Source organism: Nuphar pumila, chromosome 15 (genome assembly GCF_984573655.1).
Source record: "Nuphar pumila chromosome 15, dmNupPumi1.hap1.1, whole genome shotgun sequence".
Classification (NCBI taxonomy): domain Eukaryota; kingdom Viridiplantae; phylum Streptophyta; class Magnoliopsida; order Nymphaeales; family Nymphaeaceae; genus Nuphar; species Nuphar pumila.
Genome location: NC_143263.1, coordinates 30,544,242 through 30,556,275, shown reverse-complemented (window position 1 = coordinate 30,556,275; position 12,034 = coordinate 30,544,242). Strand labels below are relative to the sequence as shown.

General features: G+C 38.6%; 1 protein-coding gene across 4 annotated transcripts in view; it reads right to left on the bottom strand.

Moving 5' to 3' along the window:
* LOC149814996 (diacylglycerol O-acyltransferase 1-like) overlaps positions 1 to 12,034 on the bottom strand; it is a 152,066-nt gene that overhangs the window by 131,820 nt on the left and 8,212 nt on the right. For all 4 annotated transcript variants that reach the window (XM_089989304.1, XM_089989306.1, XM_089989308.1 and 1 more), the window contains 2 exons: positions 8,129 to 8,196; positions 7,189 to 7,312 (listed from right to left, as the gene is read on the bottom strand). In XM_089989304.1, the coding sequence (XP_089845430.1) occupies positions 7,189 to 7,312; positions 8,129 to 8,196 (192 nt within the window). The remainder of the gene's footprint in view (positions 1 to 7,188; positions 7,313 to 8,128; positions 8,197 to 12,034) is intronic.

The window sequence follows — 12,034 nt, the reverse complement described above, 5'->3', positions numbered from 1 at the left end:
TCCCCAGCAGATGCTGACATTGTTGGATGTAAGTGTTAAGAAATCATATTTGGATTGGATCGGATCTTGATCCAATCCATACTACCGGTGAAGGCTCACGCGGTGGCATACTTGTAATTTCTTTTAGATTGTAAAGTGTTATAAATAGATCAATACAAAGGGGAATATCATTTTTGATGCCCTAATCGATCTCTTCTCTCTCCCTCTCTCTCTATCGAGTCTTCTCGTTTCCCTCACGCATACCAAAATCTCACAAGTCTTCTCGTTTCCCTCACGCATACCAAAATCTCACACGGTATCAGAGCACTAACTTCTCTGCGTGCTCATCTTCAGATCATGATTCAGCGTCAAGAGCAAGGATCATCTCCAGCGTCAAACAGCGTCAGATCGTGATTCAGCGTCAAACAGCGTCAAGAGCAAGGATCTTCAGATCGTGATTCAGCGTCAGATCGTGATTCAGATCGTGATTCCACGTGACTGTAAGTCCATTTCTTAGCGTGATTTCACGAGTTTGTCCCAGCGTGATTCCACGTGACTGTTACTTCATCTCTTCCAAAATTTCTAAACCTTTTCATTCCTGCCGAGAATTTCAATTTCAAAATTTCTGAAAACATAATTTGCCTTCACCGAGTTCCTGCCTTCACTGTGTTCCTGCCTTCACTGTGTCCTAATTTTTCTAAACACTAATCTTTCTTAAACTTTACCTTAAATCATTCTATGGCTGCCATCTCTTCCAGCTTCCTTTCTCAACTTATCTCTCAAAAACTCAATCAAACAAATTATTTGACGTGGAAACGTCAAATCATCCCTTTCATTAAGAGTCATCGACTTTATGGCCACATTGATGGCTCTCTTACTGCACCACCTAAGTTCAATGTAACCGATGTGAAGAATGCTGCCGGGGAAGTTGAAAGCACATTAACTGAGCTTAATCCGGATTATGATACATGGACGGCACATGATCAAGCTCTTGTTGCTTATATCACATCAACTCTTTCCGATGAAGTGCTCGCCGGGATTGATGATGATCTCACTGCCATGGAGTTGTGGCAATCCTTAGCCACAACGTATTCCCAAATTTCTGAAGCCCGATTCCTCCAACTTAAGAGGCAATTTCAAGATTGCAAGCGTGGTACTAAATCAGTTTTGGAGTTTATGAGTGAACTGAAGAATATTAGTGATCAACTGGCTATTGTGGGACACCCTATTAACGATAAAGACAAAGTTCAACAAGTCCTAAGTGGGTTGGGACATGATTTCGATGTCTTTTGTACTGCTTTAGAGGTATTGCCTTCCCTTCCCTCATTTGAAGATCTCAAGGCAAAACTACTTCAACATGAAGCCAGCAGATTGCAACGTCAGGACTTATTGTCACATGGTCAACACAATGTTCTTGTTACCAACACTTATTCTCATCCAGGGAATCGTGCTAGAGGGTTTCATGTGCAACCAGGCATGGGAAGAGGAATTCTTCCTACTCCTCGGGTCAACACACAGGGCAATATCCCACGGAGAATCCCTACTTGTTTTTATTGTAACAAAAAGGGACACGTAAAGTCTGAGTGTTGGCACGATCCTCAGAACAAAGGCAAAGGGGTTCGACGCGATAACGCGCAGACAAGTTCACATGTGCCAGGCAACTATATTCCTCCAGATGTGCAACACATTCTTATGACTGCTATGTCCAAGATCAATTTTAAACAGAATGAGGAAGGAACTTGGTATGTGGACTCTGGTGCAGCAACTCATGTGACTGATAATGCAGGTAAACTTTCTAGTGCTCTCCCTTATTTAGATCAAGGCTCAGTTGTTACAGGAGATGGATCCCATCATAAGATATCTCACATTGGAAATGCACAAGTATCTTTGTCTCACTGTTCTTTACCCTTGAAAAATGTCCTAGTTGTTCCAAATATTAAGAAAAATATTATTTCTGTCTCCAAACTTATTGATGATTCTAATTCCTCTGTTGAATTTACTCCATCTTCTGTTTATGTCAAGGATGCTCGAACCAAGAAGACATTCGCTGAGGGTGTTCGCAAGGGCAACATGTACGTTCTTGAGGAAGCCCCAACAGTGTCTGCGTCAAGTGTCCCTGTTTCGTCTTCTCCTAGTCCTCATCATGTTGCTTTAACAGAGTATGATAGGTCATTCATTTGGCACGGCCGCTTAGGTCATTGCAGTCATTCTTTTATTCGTGATCTTGTTAATAATGGGCTCATTCCCAAGTCCAGTCTATGTCCTGCCAATAAGTCAGACATGTGCTCAAATTGTCACATTTGTAAGAGCCATGCCTTACCTTTTCAGTTGATAAATAAACGAGCATCCAAATTATTTGAGACAATATATTCTGATGTTTGGGGACCAGCTCCTCTTTCTTCTTCTTCTGGGAGCAAATATTATGTTATTTTTATTGATTCTTACTCTCGATACACTTGGATTTCTTTTATGAAGCATAAATCCGAAGTATTTCATTTGTTTACTCAATTTCATGCCTTAGTCCGCAACAAATACTCCTCTAATATTGTGCATTTCCAATGTGATGGTGGGGGAGAATTTATCTCAAAAGAATTTACTGAGTACTTACTAAATCATGGGATCACTAGACAGATTTCCTGTCCACATACACCTCAACAAAATGGCATAGCAGAAAGAAAACACAGACATATAGTTGAATCTGCACTAAGCATGATACATAATACTGGCATCCCCATGACTCTTTGGACTGAAGCTTTCCATACTGCCGTATATATCATCAATCGTTTGCCATTGTCATTACTTGAAGGAAACTCCCCATATTTCCTTTTACATCATGAACACCCTGATTACAATGTGCTACGAGTTTTTGGGTGTATTTGTTATGTTCATGTTGATGTCTCCTTACGAAACAAATTTCAGGATCGGGCCATTATGTGCAGATTTATTGGTTATTCTGACAGTCATAAAGGGTATAGATGTTACAATCCCAAAACTGGGCGTGTACACATTTCCCGGCATGTTGTTTTTGATGAGCTTAGATTCAAGGATTCGCCAGACACATTTGTGGAATCCAATGCTGATCCTCAGTCCTATGATCCATGGCTAAGTGCTGAAATCCTACCTTCACAAGGGGATCCACATCAATCTTCGGATCCAATATGTCATGACACTCCCTTTGCCTCATCCCAAGTTGATTTAGAATCATCCACATGTGATCCTCGACCACCTGGATATTTTTCAGGGATGACTTATAGTAGAAGGCCTCCTTCTATCCGTGCTCCAGACACAACCAATGTTCTTCCACGCAGATCAGAACGGGTAAGACATCCAATTGACAGGTGGATCAGTTATGACAATTTTTCTTTAGATTTTCAGATCTTTATGACAGAGGTGAACAAAAATGAGGAGCCCAAGAGTTATGATCATGCCTCTCAAGATAGACGTTGGATTGATGCCATGAATGAGGAGATGTCCGCCTTACATGAATGTCAAACTTGGGTCCTTGTTCCTCGACCAGACGGGAAAAATGTAGTGAGTTCCAAATGGGTTTATAAGATTAAATATAGACCTGATGGCAGTGTTGACCGATACAAAGCCCGCCTTGTTGCCAGAGGATTCACTCGACAGTATGGTGAGGATTACGATGAAACTTTCAGTCCAGTTGTCAAGATAGGGACAATACGAGTTATTCTTTCACTGGCAGTATCACATGGATGGCCCTTATATCAGTTGGATGTGAAGAATGCATTTCTTCATGGTTATTTGAAAGAAGAAGTATATATGGAGCAACCTCCAGGGTATGCATCAAGTGATCCTTCTCAATGGGTTTGCAAACTACAGAAATCATTATATGGGCTCAAGCAAGCATCTAGATCGTGGTTTGACAGGTTTTCTCTCCATATTCAGCAGGCCGGCTTCACTCGAAGCGCCCTTGATCATTCTTTATTCTTATATCGGTCAGGTGAAACGGTAACTTGGCTTCTCATATATGTGGATGATATAGTACTCACGGGAAACTCTTCCTCTCATATCACTCATGTTAAAGAGGTCTTGCAAGAGGCTTTTAAAATGAAGGATCTTGGCGAGCTACGATACTTCTTAGGGATTGAACTTGATAGAAAGGATAATGAGATGACTCTCACTCAGCATAAGTATGCTCTTGACATATTAAGCAAGGCAGGGATGTTGCAGTGCAAACCCATAAATACTCCCAGTATTCTTAACTCCAAGTTGCGTACTCTTGATGGAAGTGATGCATATCCCAATCCTCGATTTTATCGAAGTATCGTTGGCATGTTGCAATATCTCACATTTACCCGTCCTGACATAGTATATGCAGTGAACCAGGTCTCTCAATTCATGCATGCTCCCACAGAAGAGCATATGGAAGCAGTTAAGCGAATTTTACGCTACCTCAAAGCTACTATTGGAGATGGCCTTATTTACACAAGGTCTTCAAATGTCCTGGATGGACATCACCTTTGTACCTATACTGATGCTGACTGGGGGGGTGATCCAGATGAGAGACGATCTGTTTCAGGTTATTGTGTTTTTCTTGACTCCAATCTCGTCTGTTGGAGTAGCAAAAGACAACGGGCAATTTGCAAGTCAAGCACAGAAGCAGAATATAGAGCCATGGCTGCCGGCACCGCTGAAGTTGCGTGGTTACGACACCTCCTTGGCGAACTCTTACTACCCATTGCCAACTCCTCCTTCCTTTGTGATAATCAGAGTGCTATTAAAATGGCTTTCAATCCCATTTCTCACAGCCGTACCAAGCACATAGAGATTGATCAACATTTCATTCGTCAAAAGGTTGAAGACGGGGTCATTTCCCCAACATATATTCCTACATCACAACAGGTAGCGGACTTGTTTACCAAAGGACTTACAGGAGAGCACTTCTGGACTTTGAAGAACAAGTTGAGCATGATTCATACCCATGCTCAACTTGAGGGGGGCTGTTAAGAAATCATATTTGGATTGGATCGGATCTTGATCCAATCCATACTACCGCTGAAGGCTCACGCGGTGGCATACTTGTAATTTCTTTTAGATTGTAAAGTGTTATAAATAGATCAATACAAAGGGGAATATCATTTTTGATGCCCTAATCGATCTCTTCTCTCTCCCTCTCTCTCTATCGAGTCTTCTCGTTTCCCTCACGCATACCAAAATCTCACAAGTCTTCTCGTTTCCCTCACGCATACCAAAATCTCACAGTAAGTGGGTATATACAATAAAGTACAAATCTGATGGTTCTATTGAAAGGTACAAGGCCAGATTAGTCGCGAAAGGGTATACTCAGACATATGGAATTGACTTCTTTGAAACTTTTTCTCCTGTTGCACGGATGGGTACCATCTGTCTTGTTCTCTCAGTAGTTGTTCAACATGGTTGGAGCTTATGTCAATTAGATGTGAAAAATGCATTTCTCTATGGGGATCTATCTGAGACAGTTTACATGCAACAACCTACAGGCTTCGAGGTTGAGGGGGAGTGTCAGAAGGTGTGTAGATTGCGAAAGGCGATTTATGGCTTGAAACAAAGTCCTCGTGCATGGTTTCAAAAGTTGTTTGAAGTAATGTCAAGCTTTGGCTTTAATCGATATCATACACTTTTTAAAAAGAAAACTAGCTCTGGCATAGTTGTTATGGTGGTATATGTGGATGACATCATTCTTACAGGAGATGATGTGAAAGCTATTGAAGCCACAAAGGCTCATCTTCAAAAACACTTTGTTACAAAAGATCTTGGTTCACTCAGGTATTTTCTGGGTATAGAAGTTGCTAGGAGCCGTGAAGGGATGGTGTTGTCTCAACGGAAGTATGTTCTTGACTTATTAAAGGAAACGGGCATGTTGGGAGCTAAACCAGCAAATATTCCCATGGACCATAAAGTTCAGTTGTTTGAAGAAGGGTCAAAACCTATTGATAGCAAAAGCTATCGCTCCCTAGTAGAGAAGTTATTATATGTAACTGTGACCAGGCCGGATATTGCTTTAGCAGTAAGCAAAGTTAGACAGTTTATGGACAAACCAACTGAAGTGCACTCGAATGCAGCCATAATGATTCTCAGATATCTAAAATCATCCCCTGGAAAAGGGTTATGGTTCAGGAAAGGTGGAACTCTAGAGATAGTAGCCTATTCTGATGCTGACTATGCTGGATCTGTAGTAGATAGAAAATCTACCACAGGATTCTGTGTGTTTTTGGGAGACAACTTGATTTCATGGAGAAGTAAGAAACAAACTGTGGTTTCCAGGTCGAGTGCAGAATCAGAATATCGGGCTATGGCCCAAACAGCTGCTGAATTGATGTGGGTTTGCACTGTTCTTCATGACCTCCAGGTGAAGGTTCCCTCTCCAATGACCATGATGTGCGATAACAAAGCGGCAACATATATAGCAAACAATCCTGTCTTTCATGAGAGAACAAAGCACATTGAGGTTGATTGCCACTATGTAAGAGATATGATTCAAGTTGGTCATATCACTACCAAATACCTAAAGTCGGAAGACCAAGTTGCAGATATGTTTACAAAGCCCCTTGCTAGGCCAAATTTTTCAAAGTGTTGTGACAAGCTGAGCATGATTGATATCTATGCTCCAGCTTGAGGGGGAGTGTTGAGAATAGGTGGTTCTTTAGGTTTTCTGAATTTTTGTCCTCATAAGGACTTACATGTTATTTCTCTTTTTGCCTCTCTCTATTTAATATAGAGAGAAGCACTAATTAATGATGTTAACGAGTTCTAATCTCACAGCCGTCTCTCTCTCTCTCTCTTCCTCTCTCTCTACTTAGGGTTCGGGTCATCACTTCTCTTCTTCAACAGGTAGCAGTCATTTCATTTTAATAAATATATAACAGAATTTATTAGAGATAACTAAACTGGGTGCCATTTGATTATCTCAAGTAAAAACTTTGGTTGGATTTTGCAAACTCTCAAACTTTTGGTGTACATATGAATTAGACCGAAAAGTTTGGGAGGTATTTGAAAATCTCCCTTAGGATTAACATATAAGTGCAATCCAGCACACAAGTAAACAGCATGTGACATATTCTTTGGCTGTATTATTTCATTCATGCACAATACTTTTAAAAAAAAATCATTCTAAGCAGGTTTAAAATAACATTAAAAAATTTGCAACTTTATCATATTTCCATGATAGATAAATGAAATATAACATTACAAAGTAAGAAATCGTTTCACCTTATCCTTCAACCTAGTTAGAGTCCTTATATCGTAGTTTGTGTGTGCATAGGACACCAGCTTCAACCAAACAATACTAGCAAACAGCATCAATGCAATGCCAGATAGCACTGCAGAATCAGACCTGCAAAACGGTGAGGGGAGGAGAGTTTAAATTTATTCTAAAATGAGCCAAAAACGTCAAAAGATGAACTCCCTGTATGTCCCTTGAGAAAACAAATCCAACACATAATCAATTTAAACATCTCCATCAATTATTTCCGAAGCAAAGAAGAACAAAAGCAATGGAGGGAGAGAAAAAAAAAGGATCCGCTAGTTTCTCGGTTTGTTGAAAATTGAATTTGTCTAGAAACAAAAAGTTCCAACCTTACTTTTTGTGGAATGAGATATAAAAAAATCTCTCAAGAATGACCAATAGAGTATATTCGAATGAAATTAACTGTCCATATTCCAGATGCGAAAAAAAATATTAAAATTGGTGAGATTATATTAACAGAAACAGCATTTGTGATATATAAAATGATTGTTGAAATGACTATTTATTGATTAAAAGACGTTTGCTAAACCTTTAAGCTATGTTACACAACTGCAGCTATAGGATGCTAATACAGCCTATTTCTGTGGAGTATTCTTTTAAAAACAGTTACAGCTAGAGAAGTGAAAAGGAATTCTCTGGAAGGCAGGTTTTAGTAGACTAGTCGATCTGTGTGTGTCTGTATGTGGATTGTGTACATATGTGTGTCTGTGCATGTACATGTCTAGGTATGTGCTTCTTAACAGACGTTCCATTGATTTTCCTTTTTATTTAATTATTTTAAGATGCATAATTTGAATATCTATATACAATCACAAGGAGACAACCTCCATGATATATCTGACACATGTATTCCGAAAACTCTAAAAAGGAATGAAATAGAAGAGAAAGAAGGCAAGAACCAACCTAAGTATCACAAAAACTGGAGAGAAGATTACAGATGTTACAATCACTATGTGAAGGAAAACTACAACCTGCAAAAGCACAGTGTTGGATGCTATAAGAGATATTATGAGTATATCCTTTACAAATAATAAGTAACAATAAAAAAGACGAAGACACTCAAGCTCCATAAAGATACCATCTTAAAGTTGAAATACACAAAAATTCAACTGCAATTCAAACAGTAAAACAAAACCACATGGCATACTTTTCTAATGTTATAAATGTTATCGGACGAGAAGCATAAGTTGTATTTTGTTCCCACAGGTGCCTTTGAGGCACGCACTCAATACAGAATATCAAAATAACCAATGTCCAGCCAACCAGCCTAAGATCCATTGAACATGCAAAAAGAAAATGTTAAAAGCTGGCATCATAAAGAGGAAAGATAAAGGGGTGGGATATCACCTTGCATGCATAATGACAAACATTACCATAAAACAATTAGAGTAACCTTGGACTGCATCGGAGCCTCCAAAGGTCAATAGACGAGCATGACAGGGGTAATACTGAGCTTTTACTATTTTCATTCATGTGTTGTTTGCTTCAGGACAAAGAGTACAAGAACAAGCTGACCAAAGAAATCCAGGGCTCCAAACAGCTCATTCAATTCACAACCTTGCAACAGCTAAGATGAGGTGTTTCTCTCGTAAATCCTACCAAAGACCCTCAGCAAGACTTCTAGTAACAGCCTATGGCAAGAGGAATCGACCCACAGCGGGAGCACCTGAATCCAATGGCACAAGCTCCACAGTTTGACTCTCGGTCTGATACCATTTCAGGGTAGCTAAGGTTTATCAAGATAGAGAAAATGATAGCTTTATTAAATCATAACACACCCGTTATAAGGTGAGAACAACAGTCATAGAAATACCAGACATATGGAAAAAAGTACCCTCATATAAGAAGGTTAGTACAGAAGAATCAGAATAAACAAAAAGACAGCTCTACCCCATCATGTTTATGTAGAAATATATACAAGCACACAATTTAACAGATATTGAAAATATTGGAGGTAGTTGTCACAAATCAAAGTGGCTATTAAGTTTGAGTTATTGATTCAATGTGTGAAGTTTTGGGAAACACCAAAACTTCCCTAAACACCACTCTCTACCAAAATCCTGACAACCTCAATACTCTTCCAAGGTAAATCTGAGCTCAATCATTTGGGTAACTGCACTAGTTTTTTAAGTAATTTTATTTCTTGCACCACCCCACTCCCTTCTGCCAACACACACACACCAAGGCCTCTCCCCCGAAAACACACAAAGGGATTATTTTTTTTTCTATTTTTCTTTATTTTCTTTTTTAGCATCTAGTTCAATAAAAACTAGATATTTGATCCAGTCAAGTTCCTGGATCCAACAGCTATAATAATAAATGATGTTGGACTGTAGTCCAACAGCTATAACAAGAGACGTTGGACTAGTCCAACGTCTCTTTTGGAGAGCTCAAAATGAACTCTCCTCTCTCTTCCACTTTTTTGTATATATAGGGGTGAACCCCTTCAATGTAAAGGACTATGCTTCTTAAGCATTTTGTTCATGAATAAAGTATTATTTATTTTTCAAGTGTTCTTCCTTTTATACCCTTTCAAGGGTCAAGCTTGTAGTGTCTCCAATAGACACTTGTTTGTGAGTTATTCGTGCATTTGTTGAAGACCACCATTTCATTACATGGTATCAAAGCTACGAAATCCTTAGATCTTGAAGTGCTTCCACCTTAGTTTCCGTGCTACATTTACAAAAGGTGTTTCATCACCTTGTTCTTGGCTCAAGAAGATTTGTTTGAAGAAAGGCGAACTTGTGCTACAAAAAAAATTGGTTTTGTATCCTCTCTTATTCCCTTGTCTACTCTTTTTCTTTTTTTTTATTTCTCTTTCTCTCTCCTCCTATTTATTCCTCTTACCCTTGTAAAAGATGGATGACAATGATAAGATCATCATCATTCCCATGAAGTTAAATGATACTAACTATGTAATGTGGGATTCAATTATGAAGCACCATATTTGGGGAAAAGGTTTATAGGGTATAGTTGATGGTTCCGATTTGGAACCTAAACTATCTCTTACCAAGAAAGAGGGTGATAAAGAGGTTCCTCTAACGGAAGAAGAGAAGAGTAAGGCGTTAGCCACTTATGAAAAGAAATAAAAAAAGTGGAGGATAGGGCATGCAAAAAATATGTCGTGGCTCATCAATAGCATAGACATTAAAAAATGCTCTAGTCTAGCTAAGCTTGAGCATGCCGATAAGGCTTGGGAATACCTCAAAAACATATATTCCCTTAAAGATATTGCACATGTATGCAATTTACAAGACAAAGTTCGGACAATGACTCAAAAAGAGAAAATTATTCGAAAATATTATAATGAGTTGTCCGAACTTTGGGAAGAGTTGGCTCTTCTTGAGCCCAAATGGCATTGTGACGAAGATATCGAGCTTCGCCAAAAGCAACTCGATATGGAACATTTCTATCAATTTGTGAATGGTCTAAGGCCGGAGTTTGAATCCACCAAATCGGCCCTTTTACATCGTGGAAAAATTTCTTTTATTGTTGATACTATAGAAGAGCTTACTATGGAGGAAAATAGACTTTAAAAAAGTACTTCAAAAGTTAATGATGACTCAGTTTTAGTTGTATCTAGACCGGGGAATCATACTCGTACTTACAAGCCGCCTTATTTTGGAAGGCAAAACGGCGACTTTGATAAAAGAAAAGTTATTTGTCATCATTGTCATGAACTGGGGCACTATAGGCCTCAATGTCCAAAGTTAAAAAGAAGAGAAGAAAAAAAAGTTGCATCTGTTGAATCCGAGTCAAAAGATCAAGATGCACCTGTGTCTATGGCTCAACTGATGGAAATCCTTCAACCTCTTCTCAAAGGGATATCCTCCTCAACCCAAGTCTCAATTGGAGCGGCAGTTGCATCTTTCTCCGGTCCAGGTAACTTTCCTTGGCTTTTAGATTTTGATGCTTCTTTTCACATGACCCCAAATGTTAATAGTCTATCCGAATGTCTTAAAATTAACTCAAGTGTGTCAAAGGTTTTTACAGCCGATGGCACATCTCTTGAAGTAAAAATAATAGAATGTTTTGAAAATCTTCAAAAATCCAAAAAAAAAATTATCCCAGAAGTTAGATATATCCTTAAACTTAATTTGAATCTCTTATCTGTCTCGCAAATATCTGATTATGGATGTAATATCTCATTCTCTTCTCATGGTTGTTTGGTACAAGATCGCCAGTCAGGGAAGTTGATTGGGGAAGGCTATAGAGGAGGACTCTATTACATGGACTTTTTGGAATTACCCAAGAATGCATTTTGTTATAATATTCAGAAATTAGAATTGGATTTATGGCACAAAAGACTTGGTTATCCTCATATGTCTAAAATTCAATATTTTCCAAGTTTGAAAAAACTTTTTAATTCTGAAAAAATTTCTTGTAAAGACTACATTCTTGGCAGAATGAAAAGGTTATCATTTCTTAGTAGAACTTTTGTTTCCTCGCGACTACTTGAGTTAATACATTCGGATGTTTGGGGCCCCGCACCAGTTATTTTCAAAGGTGATTATACATATTATGTCATTTTTGTTGATGACTTTTCTAGACATACTTGGATTTATTTTCTTAAACATAAATTTGATGTCTTTTGCTAACTTTCAAATATTTCATAAAATGGTTAAAAATAAGTTTCAAAATGATATTTCCGTTTTTCGCACTAATTCAGGGGGAGAGTTTATGTCCAACGAATTCAAAGACTATCTCAATTTACATAGTATTACACATTAAAGATCATGTACACACACTCCATAGCAGAATGGCCTAGCCGAACGCAAACATCGGCACATTATAGAAACTACTAAGACA